This window comes from Paraphaeosphaeria sporulosa (assembly GCF_001642045.1).
Source record: "Paraphaeosphaeria sporulosa strain AP3s5-JAC2a unplaced genomic scaffold CC84scaffold_11, whole genome shotgun sequence".
NCBI classification, from domain to species: domain Eukaryota; kingdom Fungi; phylum Ascomycota; class Dothideomycetes; order Pleosporales; family Didymosphaeriaceae; genus Paraphaeosphaeria; species Paraphaeosphaeria sporulosa.
The window spans coordinates 605,449-619,549 of NW_017253370.1; the positions used below are offsets into that span (position 1 = coordinate 605,449).

At 54.5% G+C, this 14,101-nt stretch overlaps 5 protein-coding genes across 5 annotated transcripts; 2 read left to right on the forward strand and 3 right to left on the reverse strand.

Moving 5' to 3' along the window:
• Window positions 1–167: 167 nt before the first annotated feature.
• On the reverse strand, window positions 168–2,005 carry CC84DRAFT_273737 (uncharacterized protein). Its single transcript, XM_018185702.1, has 3 exons — window positions 1,724–2,005; window positions 1,492–1,601; window positions 168–1,424 (listed from the first exon to the last, which is right to left on the reverse strand). The coding sequence occupies exons 1-3, from the start codon at window positions 1,796–1,798 to the stop codon at window positions 281–283; spliced, it is 1,329 nt and encodes a 442-aa protein (XP_018031333.1). The 5' UTR covers window positions 1,799–2,005; the 3' UTR covers window positions 168–280.
• A 383-nt stretch (window positions 2,006–2,388) lies between these two features.
• CC84DRAFT_1199051 (uncharacterized protein) lies at window positions 2,389–6,565 on the reverse strand. Its single transcript, XM_018181599.1, has 4 exons — window positions 5,924–6,565; window positions 5,748–5,866; window positions 4,800–5,699; window positions 2,389–4,752 (listed from the first exon to the last, which is right to left on the reverse strand). The coding sequence occupies exons 1-4, from the start codon at window positions 6,377–6,379 to the stop codon at window positions 2,649–2,651; spliced, it is 3,579 nt and encodes a 1,192-aa protein (XP_018031334.1). The 5' UTR covers window positions 6,380–6,565; the 3' UTR covers window positions 2,389–2,648.
• Window positions 6,566–7,296: 731 nt separating this feature from the next.
• CC84DRAFT_1168172 (Thi4-domain-containing protein) lies at window positions 7,297–8,911 on the forward strand. Its single transcript, XM_018179333.1, has 4 exons — window positions 7,297–7,332; window positions 7,384–7,892; window positions 7,945–8,222; window positions 8,278–8,911. The coding sequence occupies exons 2-4, from the start codon at window positions 7,706–7,708 to the stop codon at window positions 8,800–8,802; spliced, it is 990 nt and encodes a 329-aa protein (XP_018031335.1). The 5' UTR covers window positions 7,297–7,332; window positions 7,384–7,705; the 3' UTR covers window positions 8,803–8,911.
• A 345-nt stretch (window positions 8,912–9,256) lies between these two features.
• On the forward strand, window positions 9,257–10,580 carry CC84DRAFT_1168173 (uncharacterized protein). Its single transcript, XM_018179334.1, has one exon. It carries the CDS (start codon window positions 9,446–9,448, stop codon window positions 10,262–10,264), a length of 819 nt encoding a protein of 272 aa, XP_018031336.1. The 5' UTR covers window positions 9,257–9,445; the 3' UTR covers window positions 10,265–10,580.
• Window positions 10,581–11,274: 694 nt separating this feature from the next.
• On the reverse strand, window positions 11,275–12,620 carry CC84DRAFT_1101610 (subtilase; the record flags this gene model as incomplete). Its single annotated transcript, XM_018174922.1, has 2 exons — window positions 11,275–12,018; window positions 12,207–12,620. 2 exons carry the CDS (start codon window positions 12,618–12,620, stop codon window positions 11,275–11,277), a joined length of 1,158 nt encoding a protein of 385 aa, XP_018031337.1.
• Between the last annotated feature and the right edge of the window lie 1,481 nt (window positions 12,621–14,101).

Consider the following 14,101-nt stretch of genomic DNA (forward strand, 5'->3'; position numbering starts at 1 on the left):
CCAATCCGTTGGAGTCATACATCGCCAGCGCTTGCCGCACCTTGGACCAAGCATCCGAACAGCATCTGGAAAGGCTACGCAGAAGACACCTCAAGTCCATCCAGGTTGCTTGTTCGTGACGCCAATCCCACACTTCTATTCCCCTTCAAGTCCATTCTGGCTGAGTGTTGGCAACTCCATTCATCGCGCAAAAGTATGGGAACATCCACGTATCCCAATGGTAAAATTCATAGGCTCGTTGTTCTGAGACTCTGGTCTCAGCACTGCACTCTCACGCGTTTCATACCGCCTTCATCAGATTCTGGAAGGCAGGCTGCTCAACCATGGTGTAGGGTTGTACGGGTTGAAGTTGTCTCTCCGGACTGTCTCTCGGGATATCCCCCCGTGACCTGTCCACCAAAACCGCAGCTGCCGAATCGCGGACCGCCAGATACGGATCCCCCTCACGACATTCCCAGCACACGCAATCCGGAGGATGGAAGTTCTTCGGAATGATGCCGCAGACCTCGGCGGGCCACATCAACCCTCTCCGGGTCTCTTTACTGGACATTTGCCAGATATCAGCGACCACCTCTCTTGCCCATGCGTTGAACCACATGTTAGGGGCCCTTATCAGCGCGATGGCCCAGTTCGCGAAGATGATCAGTGCGAATGGTCGTTTCTCTTGCAGAAGTTTGAAGTAGGCGTGCGGTGCAGTCATCGTCCACACGAGAGCGTTGGCCCAGAGTGGTGGCTTGCATGGGGAGTTCATGAAGAACCTCTCCCAATGCATCAGAGCCTCGCGATATGTCTGTCGATGCTCGTCTTCGACGATGGATGAGGTGTCCAAAAAATGGCTAAGGGAGCGAACTACCTTGGCACCCATGGCGTGCATCACGCAGGGTTTCCGTTTGATAGGCTGTGGTTTGACCAGCTCTCGCAAGTTGCCGTTCTCAACGTCTGCCATGCTCGGCCCAAGAGCAGCCCATGCACCTCGAAGTACATGTAATATATCGATGAAGGAGTCCAGTGGATTGGTCGCGTCGTCGAAACCAAAAACAATGGGAAGACCGATGGTGTATACGAGAATCAAGAACGAGAAAGCGGTAATGGCCCCACCGTTCTCAACAGTGACTTCTTTGACCGAGTCGCGAAAGGAGACGAGAGCTTTTTGATGCTGTTTGAACGCATTCTGAATGTGACGGTCTCGGTTATGGGTATCGATAACAGAAAGGTGCAGCGCAGAGAAGGCCAGAACGCTGTGCATCAAAAACAGATGCGACTTTGCCTCGCCCGGTACGCTGACCTGAAAAAGGGCGAGGGTGTCCTTCGGAGCAAGAGTAAGGGAAGACGTAGTTGCGTAATGTCGGAGCAGACCCAGGTCGTCGGCATCGAAGCTAGCCAACGGCATCGGGTAGGCTAGTGCGTTTACTGTAGACAGGGCTCTACGATAGCGTTCAGTAGGTATTGTCTCGTGCGCATGGTATGCACGCATGAAGTAGAGGTACTGACTCGGCAAATTGCTTCTCGATTAGCGGACGAACCGCCGCGCTCCACGCTGTGAAATCGCATGTCGTTCCCCACTTCGTGCAGTTTCCACACTTGGGCATTCGCATGTCACACTGTATCCAGTAAGCCAACGGCGCAACATTCCAGTAGAGCCACGACGATTTGCAGGGCGAATGGGTCCTTCCGAAGCCATGGTTCCTACAGATCCTACGAGGGTAAAGAGATGACGCGCTACCTTTTTCCTTCGTTTCTTACATTGGCTGCAGCCGTTCCGACTCTTAGTGTGATACTTGCGCAAGCCACCCGCCATTACGCGGCTTCTGATGCGTCGTCAACGGCCGTATGTTTCGATTTCTATGCCTGTCCAAGCCGCATTCACAGTCGGTGAGGCTCAAGGCTGTTGTGAGGAGGGTGTCGGTGGTGGATCGAGGAACGGTTCGTCCGGCGTACACTTGACTCAAAATGGCTACGTTTCGGCACCTGATCCGTGTCACAGCGAGCAGCTTGGCGGCGGGGGAATCTATCAGTACAGTACAGAGCGCCATCCTTCAATGCTCTTATATGTAAACCCCCATTTTGTAAGATGCGGCTGAAGGGGCCACCGGTGCGGCGGGTTTCAAGGAATTCTACATTACTATATCGGGTCGACGTGCAGTAGATACACCGTAAAACTTCCCCCATCTGTAGGAAATGAGCACTGAGTTGGAACCTAGGGTCCCGGCGGCAGCAGGAGCTGGGTCGCACAGCACCGCATATTCGGCAATGGCACTCGAATTGCACATCTGTCCGCAATCCACAGCCTGCGAGGTGCGCACGTCGAATTAATGGTAGAAAAGATTGATCTTGCCGAAATTCATATATTAAACAAGACTACTTCTTCTCCTAACAGAGCAAGACCAAACGGAAGAGTGCCCGAAGAAGCTGCTCAGGATATACAAGTAAACGCTACTGTTAGAAATTATGCCACCAGACCAGGACCGAACCGCCTACTTTTCTTACAACGCCACTATGAAGAGACCACCCAGCCCAAAAAGTCCCAACGCCATGCACGAAGCGAAAGTGTAACGAGATGATAAAGCGAACGAGGCGTTGAAGGGATCTGGGTGGGCTAGCCGATGTTCCCATTACCTCAACCTTCGTGGCCAAGAAAACAAAGCTCTCTAAGTTTTGCTGCGCTTCGCAAGATAGTACGTCAAAAGATTGAGGTGTTGTTCTCTTGCGCCGGCAACAGCCTTCCAAAATACTTCCTTGTCGCCACCGATGCGCTCATGCAGCGAGACGCAGACGTCAATATCCGCTTTGCGCACGTCAGCGTCGGTGTCATCCAGACATCGTACAGCTAGCCTGCCCAGTCTGGCGGTCTGTTCTTGCGTTAAGGGGATGTTTTTCGCGCCGGAGATTTGGATGAGCGAAGATAACGTGCTGAGAGCCATGGTCGTGGTCCGGTTAGATGGGATTGATGCCGAGGAGGTCGAAGAGGACTTCGAATTGGGAGAGGCAGTTGGCGTAGATGCAGGCGTGCCTTCGACTAGGGAAAGCACGGCGTCCAAGCACTCCGACGTCTGACCGTAACGAACGATCTCGTCGGCGGTGGCCTCGATGTCGATGGCAATGTGCGAGCTGTTTTCATATTGTGACTTTGTCTGCAGCAGAGTGCAAAGCACACGAGAGAAGTGACGTGCCGTCTCTTTGCGATACAAAGAGAGCATAGCGCGAATGGTCGCTAGTGCCTGAACCTTCAGGTTGGCAATTTTCGCGGGAGGTGATTTTAGAAGATCGGCTGGAATCTCGAGATACTCCAGGCAAGCCAGAAGCAATTCGCTGAACTTTTCGTCGTTCGAACCCCAGATATCCTGGTTAGACTTGACCATATCTTGAAGTCGTCGGAACATGTGTGCCTCGACCGTTTGATTCTGAATTTTCTTGATACCGCTGGCAAGGAGTTGTCGGTTCTTGGAGAGTTCGGGGCCGTTAGCCTCCCCTGGATCTGTGTGCAGGACGCTCCCGGTGCTCGTAGTCTTGTGGTGGCCGCGCACGGGTGTTCCATTTGCCTCGCCCATCATAGTGTCACGATCCAAGCTCTGAAAGCTGTGTCTACGCTCGGCATTCTTCTCATTCAACGGCAGCTCTTCCAAAACTGGTTTTTCGCCTTCTGTAGAAACAGTAGTGGGTTCCTCGCCCACAAAAGGATCTTCATAAACTTGGACCTCTTCCTGTGCGTCCGTGCCTCGTGTGCTTGGCCTATCCGGCGATCGCATGCGAATGCTCCGAGCAGCCCCGACGCCAACATCACCCATAGACTTAGGGCTCCTCAAAGGCGAGTTGCGGGGACTTCCTACCGCCAACCGGCTGGCCGGCGCAGTCGATTTGGGTGGACTGCGCTGCGCGGCGTGAGCTTGAGGCCTGCCGAGATTCGGTATGACCATGGTGAAATTATCCTCGTCTCCCATATCGAGTACGTCGACGTCGACAGAAGCGTTGGGACTCTGTTGATGTCGAAATGCAATGCCACTGGGTTCATGGTGGCTTTGCGAACGCACAAACGGTTTGACCAATGTCAGATCCTCGTCTTTAGAAGGGCTGATGGCTGGGCTACCGTGTCGGGAACTTATGCTGGGCGCATTGCGGTGCGTTGCAACTTCACCAAGTCTAGACTTGCTACGCACAGGGCTGACGCTTGGGCTGTTCTGAGTGTGCGCTCGTGGACGACTGATGCTTTTAGGTGCAATGGCTTTCTTAGTCGTAGTTGGAGCGGGAGTCTTCTCGGGAGTCGTCATTGAGGGAGTCACCTTGCCTGTAGCGGCACGCCGTACTGCATAAGGATCGGCTGTTGCGGGCCTATGTAGTTCAGGTCGTCGCATTGGTCGTCTAGCTGTGCCGCTCATCAAAGAGCCAGTACCGTTACCTGACAATGCTGATTTGGTTGCGCTTCCAAGTGCCGAAGGTGGTCTGCCCATACCAGATGACGCTGGTGCAGTGGTTGACGACGACTTTGAGGATCCTAGAGATTTTGCTGATGCAGATTTCACAGGTGAGTAACTGGCTTGAGCAGAATTGGGGCGTTCGGGAACACCTTTCACGGCACCCAGCTTTGCTCTCCTTTGCTCAGCAATCTTCGCCTTCAACAATTCGCGTCCAGCGCCAGGGCCCACGGACTTCGAGAACGCGGCAGCACTACTTTGCGATGATGCAAGTGATGTGTTTGGATTGTTGGGATCTTTTTCCAGACCGGTCTTCTCGCGCTTCTCAAGTGTATCAAAAATTCTATACAGATGTTAGCGCGCTTTGATATCAAACGACTGGACACGTACGCTTCAGCCTTCTGGGGCCAGACAAGGGCGAATGTCCAGTAGGTGCTTCGATAGACTTCTCGAACTTTGGGGTTAGCATCTGCGAGTCCTTTTTTCAGGATTTTTTCGATTGTGTCCATTCCAGAGTGCTCGATCTGTGTTTTGTGTTTGCGAATCAAGGCCTTGACCCAATTCGAAGAGAAGCTTCGCGGCTGCACGTTCTTGTCCTGCGATGCGAAAGAAACGTGCTGCAGCAGACGCGTCGTGTAGGATGCGTTCGACATGATGGCCTCTACAGTTTTGTTTCCGTTTTGCGCAGCAATGTTTTTAGTTGCGGCGCACATTTTGATGAAGGTCTGGAGTAGAATTTCCACCCATGGGTCAATCGCGGATCCCAAAGTATTGGCAAGGTCTTGCACCAGCTGGCATCCGTTGGATGACATTGTTGTACGCAAAGAGTTTGCGACTTTCAAGATCCCGTCCAAAAGAGACTTGATCCCTGCCACAAATGCACCGTGGAATTCGCCCGGCGCGTTGCCTTTTGTTATCCGTCGCAACTTGGTCGTATTCTTGTCTCGTGCTATCCAGTTCTGCTCCGACTCTTTACCTTCAAAGGGCGGTCCCATATCGCGAAAGATGTCTTCCAGCTCGCGCTGCGTGTAGATATGAAGCGGGTCCATGGAAACAGGCTCATTTGACGGTGGGGGCGCCTCGCTGAGGATGCTGTCAGCGAAGCCTGTATCAGGCTGTAGTGTGTGTGCGCGTGCGGTAGGGAGTGGTCGGACCGGAGCTGGTGGTAATTCTGCTTCGACGGGACTGGCGTCGTCCATGTGCGAAGTGATGTAGGTCGCAATGGTCTTGCGTACGTTGGCAGCTACAAGCTGTTTTCTCAGATCTACCTTTGCGCGTTCTGGCGCAGTTCTGCAAACCATTTAGCAAGCGACACAGCATGGAGGCAGAGGGTTCTACCTAAAAAGCTCCACAACCGCAATTTTGGCAGCCTCGCGAACGCCCGCGTCGGCATCTTCGAGGTTGGCTACCAGCTGGGGCACATAGGACTTGAACGGCAGACTGTCGGTCTTGTTCATCTGGGACGCGCGCATTAGCCCAGTGTCACATGTCTTTGGAAAAATTGGCGCACATACCTTCACGAGGCAGGGCATCGAGGCCTCTTTGGCACGCGGGTTCGCGCCTTTCATGGCATTCTGGATGACCGTCTCGACCTGCGCAGGACACAATGGGTGCAGATCGGCGAGGAGCTGGCCGGCGGCGTGTCGGTGGCTCTCGCGCGCATCGCCCAGGCGGTCGACAAGAATGGCAAGCAGGCGGCCGGACTGCGATGTGATGATGGAGGTTTCGTCCTGCAGCTGCAGGCGCTTGATGAAGTGGCTCAGCGTCGCGAAGCCGGTGGAGACCAGGGCGGCCGAGGTGGCGGCGCTCATGGCAATGCAGATGCATTCGAAGGTAGAGTCCTGGCAGGCTTCTGGGACGCGCCCATGCTTGATGGAGGATTTGACGGCAGCGAACAGCTGCAGGCGCGTGTCAACATTGGTCGAGGGCTTCTTGAGGGCCGCGAGGAGAGCCGCTACTTGGTCCTCCATGGTGGGCGAGTGTTATTGTGGTGTGTCGAGGACTGCGGGGTACATGAGGCAGACGGTGTGTGTGTCGTGTTGTTGTTTGACCCCGGCCCGCCAGTCCAGCGTCGGCTTCCCGCTTGGCTTGGCCGTGTTTAGGCCATTCGTTTCATCGGCAACCAGTCGCGCTAGCCGCCCCCACACGTCCCAACAACGAATCGGCGCCTTGCAGCCCTATACACGACGCCAGCGCACCGCATTCGCTGTGTTGTCAAGGGAGGCTGCTGCAAAATGGCGCAAACGGCGCCCGTTCACGCAGGCGCGCCTCTTCGCAGTGCTAGCATTGGCTGCAGCACCGCGATACACGCCGCACCGCGGGCTTTGCGACGCCGAACAACGGAAGTGCTGACTCCTAGGCTTTCATCAGTCCCTGCACTGTGCCCTCAGCCTTTACTCACAGCAGGTGCAGGCCCAACCCGCAACGCTCTCTCACGCCGTTGCCTGAAAGCATCCTGAGCTTGCCGTGGTGGATTCCCGTGCGCCCTCTGTGCCCACCACACCTTAGGGCTTGTCCCAGGAGCATTCTCTGCGTGCGAGCTCAGACCAAACTTTGCGTGCTTACACAGTGCAGCGAAACGCGCCCGTCCTCCTTCTGTCCCAAGCCTTGAAGATCCGTCACTGCCGCTGTTCTTAGCGATGCATTACAGCACTCACACCACCAATCCTGCGCGCTAGAATTCATCACCGGCTCCGCTTTCATCTATCACAACAGCTCCCCAGCACGCCCGAACGAATAGCGCCTCTAGCGACTGCTAAGCCGTGGGGCATTGACGTCCACACTAGCTCATTGTGCAGCTCTAGGCCGCCATTACCCCTCCCGCGGCAGGAGCCCCTCCATGCTGAAATACCGCGACTGCCCCTCCAACCTTCTCTTCCTCTTCCACTGCTCCCAGACATCGCCATTACAGCAATTGATCTCCGTACTCCCCTCTGCACTCCTCCATTTGCAGTAGATACTAATACACCCCCAGACTCCACTAAAGTATGGCGCTCGTCACGTACGAAGCCATGTTCTGTGCGCGGGCATTATCCCAACCGCATCAAGGTAAAATCAGTGTTAAGTATGCTGAGCATGGACCGGTGTTCGTTTCCAGCACACACTCCACCCGTCGGGTTCCTCCGGGTTCCTGGGGATCACGCGGGTGAAGCGGGTGCTGGATTCGTTCTGAGATTATACGGTTCCAACTTGATCTGGATAATACCAGCGAAAGGATCATGCCTTCCTACTCCTACCGCTCGAGGACAACCTTAACAGTTCGCAGGCTTCCCGCATCCTTGAGATAATCCGTCAAGATGTCTCCTCCCGCCGCTACTTTTGAAAACCCCATCGCCGTGCGCGACATTAGTGTACCCGTCAAGAAGAACCTTGCGGTCAAGCCGGCCGCCAATGGCCAGACGAAGACCTTGGCCGAGATGGAGGACAACTGGGAGAGCTTCACCTTCTCTCCCATCCGTGAGAGCCAGGTCTCCCGCGCGATGAGTAAGGCTTCGCCTGTCGTCCATGTCCTGAGCATCTAGACTGACCATACAAGCCCGACGCTACTTCGCCGATCTTGATAATTACGCCGAGTCTGACATCGTCATCGTGGGTGCAGGCTCTTGCGGACTGAGCACTGCCTACGAGCTCGCCAAGAAGCGCCCAGACCTCAAGATCGCAATCATTGAGGCAGGTGTCGCTCCCGGTGGTGGAGCCTGGCTCGGTGGCCAGCTCTTCAGCGCCATGGTCATGCGCAAGCCCGCCGAGGCTTTCTTGAACGACCTCGGCGTTCCATACGAAGATGAGGGCGACTTCGTTGTAGTGAAGCATGCCGTGAGTCTCACAGTCCCTCTCCTACCATCTCACCAGAGCCTAACTTACCGTTTAGGCCCTCTTCACCTCCACCCTCCTCTCGAAAGTTCTGTCCTTCCCCAACGTCAAGCTCTTCAACGCGACTGCGGTTGAGGATCTCATCACGCGCCCCAACCCGACCGCCTCCGACCCCAACGCGGTCCGCATCGCTGGTGTCGTCACCAACTGGACCCTCGTCTCCATGCACCACGACGACCAGTCCTGCATGGACCCCAACACGATCAACGCACCACTTGTCATCTCCACCACTGGCCATGATGGCCCCTTCGGTGCCTTCTCCGTCAAGCGTCTCGTCAGCATGCAGCAGCTCGAGAAGCTTGGTGGCATGAGGGGCTTGGACATGCGCACCGCCGAGGACGCGATCGTGAAGCGCACTAGGGAGATCGTCAAGGGGTTGATTGTGGGTGGCATGGAGTTGAGCGAAGTCGATGGAGCCAACCGCATGGGGCCTACCTTCGGCGCGATGGCACTAAGCGGCGTCAAGGCCGCCGAGGAGGCTTTGAGGATTGTTGATGAGAGGAAGGCGGAGAACAGTGAATAGAGTGCAAATCATCCGGTTACGTGGGGAAGTGTGACCACTGTCATTTTGTCTCTCACCACCACGCTGTCGCTACATTGTTCGTAATCAACAAGTAAAGATCATTCGCTCTATCAGTATACGTCCTTCACTTGCACTAAACGTGGTGACGTGAGCATCGCACACGACCTAAGGATTATGACAGGACTAGGATGTTGCTGGCATGCCCATGCTTTCCTCAAAACCTCGGAAGTCTTGGTGTAAGCACAGCCTACTCACCAATTAGGCACCCCCCAGTCTTGGCTACACCATGTACGGCCTTGTTCTCGGCCGACCGCGCTAAAGCTACATGAATTTCCTCATCTGGCAAAATGACTTCCATGGACACGGCACCATCACGGAAGCCGCGCATCGCGAGGATTGCGAGCGCCGCCCGATTCGCCGCAGCATTCGCAACCCCAACCATAAACGCGTCGTGCTCGTTTTAAGTTCAGTGGTGCGAGATGTATATATGCTGGTGGGGACGTTCTCGAAAATGCATCAACGCAATTAATCACACAAAAGAGAACTACGCCCGGTCACACACAACGCAACTACGCCGCACCCATCTTTCACGGAACATCCACATCCGCATATACACACAAAACCTCGACATATTCTGCCCACAATGCCACCGCCAACGTCCGACACCAAAGTTCCAACCACCATCTCAACAACCCACAAAAACCACCCAATCTACTCCCACCTCCTCGCCCGCGCCTTCACCACCGACCCCGTATTCACCTACATAGAGGGCGCCACCCCTTGGTACGCCCGCCCCCTGCTGACCTACCGCATCATCCGGTCCCAGCTCCTGGCAGCCTCCCACGGCAACCGCGCGCTCTTCATCGCTGCCGCGTCGAATCCCACTACAACCTCAAAATCGTCATTACAAGCATCGAAAGAAGAAGACAAAGAGCAAGACGCGGAATTAAACCCCCAATGCACAGCCGTCATCCTCCCGCCAGGCGAATCCCTCCTCGGTATCCCCGTTCCTTCTTGGATATCCCTCCTCCTTCTCCGCGGCGCCTGGCGGGTGTTCTTCTCCCTCGGGCTGTCAGGGTGGAAAAAGTTCGAGAAAGGGTACATCACCCCCGTTGAAGCCGCCAAAGCTTCCGTCTTCGCACAGGGCGAAACGTACTACTACGTCGCCATCATCTGGACCGCGGCGCAGCATCGTGGGAAGGGGCTTGCGCAAAGTGTGTTGGGAGAGTTGACGGAGAGGGCGCAGAGGGAGGGGAAGCCCGTGTGGTTGGAGGCGAGCAGTGCCGCGAGTAGGAGGGTGTATCGGAGGTGTGGGTTTGTGGATGTTGGGGAGACGATTGTGCTGGGGAGAGGTGAGGTGGATGGTACTGGTGAGGCGGCGGAGGGGGAAGCCGCCGTTGGAGTGCCGGTGTTTCCGATGGTGTGGTGGCCTAAAGGAGATCCCAGGAAGACTATGGAGTAGCGAGGGTGACATGAGTACGTTCTGAAAGTGGTGTTGTGTTGCTTTTGGGTATAAATGGGGCGCCCTCTCGTTGCTCTGTTCGAATAGATGGATTTCAGCGTTCCAGGTATAGAAGTGTAGTAGAGTAGCCTGGGGTAACTCGAACCATCATGCATCTATAAGGCACCGGCTGATCGGTTGCGGATTCCGTAACAGAGACATATTCGTTGTCAAAAAGAACGTCGATGACCATGAATGCCAGTTCCGCTCTCGGCGTATGGGCATCCAGTCCATAGCATCCTGCAAGGTTGTTAGCGTCAGCCTGAATAAAGACAGTAGAGTATGCCACTAATCCATGACGTAGATATCAGGAACGCAGAGTTCGACAACAGCTAAAGCAAGCGAGCGGACGTATGTTTTCGTGCCACAATTTTCATCGAATACATCGAGAAAGTCGGGAAGGCCATTACAAATAACAGCGGTGTAGCACCTCGTGGCTAGGGCTAGGGGCTGCAGCTTGTAGCGGCTATCGAAGACAGAGCCGTGGAGGAACATGACGATGAGCTGGATGCAACAACCCGGATGCAACAACCAATAAAAGCCTATGGGTGGCAGTGACAACAAGGTACAGACGTGTGTGCTTGGTGGGTGTCAGGTGGACGCTGGAGAGGCAAGAGGTTGTACATGGAGCAAAGCAGTGAGAAGCGGGCAGTGGGTTTGCAAGGGCGGAGACGCGCCGACTCTCAGCGCGTTGCTTCCGTTCGTTGCTCCTTCCTCTGCGCTTCACCAAGGCAACTCACGCAGACGGCGTGCTCGGCCAGTCCATCGCGCCTGCCCATGCCGCGTTGCAAGTAACTACAACGTTGTCATGACCAGTTCCAGATATTTTCGATTCCCCATTGCTAGCAACTACGAAATTCCGGATAATGAGCGTGAAGGGTCGTCACTAAGATATGGCCTCGGGTCTCCTCCCACTGACACCAGCGCCTCCATGCTTCCAAGTGCCCAAAACGGCTCTCTCGTCCTTCCCCTCATTTACCACTGCCATTGTAAGCCAAATCTTTTGTCGTGACCAGCCCGATAGCCAGTGTAGTATTGATCACGTTCTTCGTGCTTCTGTCTTTGATGTGTTTGCAAAGCTCATCAGGTGTCGGCTTGTTGCCCGGAAGAGCAAGAAAATACGCTCCCAGGCCAGCAACATGCGGGGCCGCCATGCTCGTCCCCGACAAGGTAGCCGTGGCGGTATCACCCTGGTTCGACGTACTCAGTACATTCACGCCCGGTGCATGAATATCCACGCTGGGGCCCCAGTTGGAAAAGGAGGCGAGGTTGTCGTACTGGTCCGTTGCACCTACTGTGCATGCCTCTGGTACACGAGCTGGAGAGACCATTGAAGCGAGTATAGCGCTGTTACCTGCAGCAACGGCGAAGAAGAGTCCTTGTTTGATGGCGGCAGCAACGGCCTTGTCCAGGGACGCGCTGGCCGCACCCCCAAGGCTGAGGTTGGCGACGGCCTTTCCAGTGCGGTTTCTTGCCACCATGTCGTTGGCGGCCCAGATCACGCCTTCGATCACGCCGGAAATCGCCCCAGCTCCGGTGGCATCGAGAACTTTTACCGCGACGAGCGTTGTGTTCTTCGCAACGCCGTATGTTTTTGAGCCAATTGTGCCAGCGACATGCGTACCATGACCGTTGCCGTCTGTGTTGTTGTCGTCGACATGGTTGGATCCCCAGACTGCACGGCCTCCGAATTCTTTGTGAGTTGTGCGAATACCCTGCAGGTTGTCAGAACGTGTTGTCAGGACAAAAGAGGTCTCCGCGTCAATGTGGAGACAAGCGATACTGTAGCGGGCAGGATTTTTGACACAGCCCTGAAGTCACCTCAGGCTTAGGTATAGAGCATTTCACCAGCCCTTGAACCTTGACGTGGTCTTCATGTTGACACGAGAGAAAAGATACTCACAGTATCGACGACGTAAGCGAAGGTACCCACACCTGCGGTGCCATCGTACACATACTCAGTGGATCCATTCTTACTATGACTGATTCTTCCCAGGCCCCATGGTGCGCTCGTCTGGGTCTCCAGCTTCGAAGCATAGACCTTCGCATCAGGCTCAATCGATTCGATCTGACCAAATTTTTCAAGGAGACCAGTCGTGGATCGGACGCCTTTGATATGGAACGCTTGGAAATCGCCGAGTGAGTACACGCGAGCGGGTTTGATTTTGAGGTGATTGGACACAGCTTTGGAGACAGGCCCAAGGGCTGATCCTTTGCGCAACTTGAAGATGTATGAGCCCGCAATCGTCTCCGGCTCAAGGGTTGGAGCAGCAAATACGGCTGGCAGGACCAGGAGAAACTTGATGAAGGTGCGCATGATGTATGTGATGATTGAATGTGCGGATGAAAATGCAAGTGCGGGCGATCTCCCCTTCATATACCCCAACTCTTCAACACATCTCCGTCTGGCCTGGCGCCCTCAAATACCACCTTTTCATCCACCTGTATTATAGACTATCCGGTGCATGGCACGCTTTAGTTTCCGGGCCAATCTAACGAAGCTGGCAGTGCAGCCTTCCTGGGTTGACCAATGTGAAGATATTATAAGAGACAATACTAGATATAAACTTTGTTTTGCTCGACTTGGCGAGGCAGCTGAACGTTCAAACCAGGCATAGCCAATAAGCCATTCGACATTGCGATGGTCGATCGATGAGAGGGGCTTTTGTTGTGAGTATCTTCCCTAAACCATGGGTACTCCCGTGGTATTGCTCTAGCTATTTGCCCTTGGTAATTGCGTCCAAGAGTTGAAGTCGGAGAGTAACCATATGTTGGACGTGGCCAGCGGCCACTACTGGAGGGACTATTGGTGACCGTCGATGGAGTCCTGGTAAGGTACAAGGACCTGCTCGACTCACCTGGCGCCGGCTATTGTGGCTATCGTGAAGGGTCGTTCCGCGAAACCGGTCGAAGCGCTTTTAGGCCATGATTCATCCCAAAAACAAGTTCTGGAACAAGGGATCCCGATGTCGGCTCGATCTGCGTCCTTTCTCCACCGCTCTTGGATACTTCCATCGACCTTGCGAATTCGAATCGAAGTCGGTATGTCCTACGTGCAACGCGAGCAGAAATTCTATGTCAGGTGACTTGACACCTTGGTGTGCACGAGTATCCGGCGTCAAGGATGTTGCATGATAAAGATCAGTATCTTTTCCTTCTCAATGATGGGTAGCGACACCGTAGGGTTTACCAAATGAGACCTGGGCGAAAAGAATACGAATCACGTTAACTTGTGTGACATACCGACTCGTACATGGCGTCGCAGAGGCGCGGAAGATCGGATGGAAAAGATGTTTGCCGGTTGAAAGGCCGGAGATCATCGGGCACGCGTATCGAATCCTCGACCATGGGACAATCTTGCTGTAATGCCGTGTGTGCGGGATCACTGTAGCTTCATTCTTTGGTGTCAGCTACTGCGAAGTATTGACTTCTGCAAAGACCTCAGATGTGTGCGCGCCCTGACGGACAGGCCAGTTGTATCACATGATGATGGGAGGCCGGTTTCATTGCAGCGGTATGTCGGAGAGAAGCACGTTATGTTGTGATGTGTCATCCTCAATCACGAATGCCCTAGACCGGAAGCAAGATATGAGATAGCATCAATGATCAGCGTCTTGTGGACCGTTTTGATACTTGTTAGTGTATGACAAAGGAGCTGGCGTTGGTCCTTGTTGTCATCTGCGCGTGAGGTGTACGTTTGATGGGTGAGGATCTGCTTGATCACAATGTTCGCCATAGGATGCTGCAGTCAGCCGTACGAACGCACGTCGGGAATGTCAGTGGCTACCGGCTTGTCGA

What these genes read in the sequence shown, in the direction of transcription:
- CC84DRAFT_1199051 (XM_018181599.1), bottom strand. Translation starts at nt 6,379, where the DNA reads ATGGAGGACCAAGTAGCGGCTCTCCTCGCGGCCCTCAAGAAGCCCTCG. An exon ending in CGATGCCCTGCCTCGTGAAG is followed by an intron (nt 5,867 to 5,923) that starts GTATGTGCGCCA and finishes CGCGCGTCCCAG; the next exon opens with ATGAACAAGACCGACAGTCT. An exon ending in TGGCCCCAGAAGGCTGAAGC is followed by an intron (nt 4,753 to 4,799) that starts GTACGTGTCCAG and finishes ACATCTGTATAG; the next exon opens with AATTTTTGATACACTTGAGA.
- CC84DRAFT_273737 (XM_018185702.1), bottom strand. Translation starts at nt 1,798, where the DNA reads ATGGCGGGTGGCTTGCGCAAGTATCACACTAAGAGTCGGAACGGCTGC. An exon ending in GTAAGAAACGAAGGAAAAAG is followed by an intron (nt 1,602 to 1,723) that starts GTAGCGCGTCAT and finishes TACTGGATACAG; the next exon opens with TGTGACATGCGAATGCCCAA. An exon ending in ATCGAGAAGCAATTTGCCGA is followed by an intron (nt 1,425 to 1,491) that starts GTCAGTACCTCT and finishes ACGCTATCGTAG; the next exon opens with AGCCCTGTCTACAGTAAACG.
- CC84DRAFT_1168173 (XM_018179334.1), top strand. Translation starts at nt 9,446, where the DNA reads ATGCCACCGCCAACGTCCGACACCAAAGTTCCAACCACCATCTCAACA.
- CC84DRAFT_1168172 (XM_018179333.1), top strand. Translation starts at nt 7,706, where the DNA reads ATGTCTCCTCCCGCCGCTACTTTTGAAAACCCCATCGCCGTGCGCGAC. An exon ending in CCAGGTCTCCCGCGCGATGA is followed by an intron (nt 7,893 to 7,944) that starts GTAAGGCTTCGC and finishes TGACCATACAAG; the next exon opens with CCCGACGCTACTTCGCCGAT. An exon ending in TCGTTGTAGTGAAGCATGCC is followed by an intron (nt 8,223 to 8,277) that starts GTGAGTCTCACA and finishes CTTACCGTTTAG; the next exon opens with GCCCTCTTCACCTCCACCCT.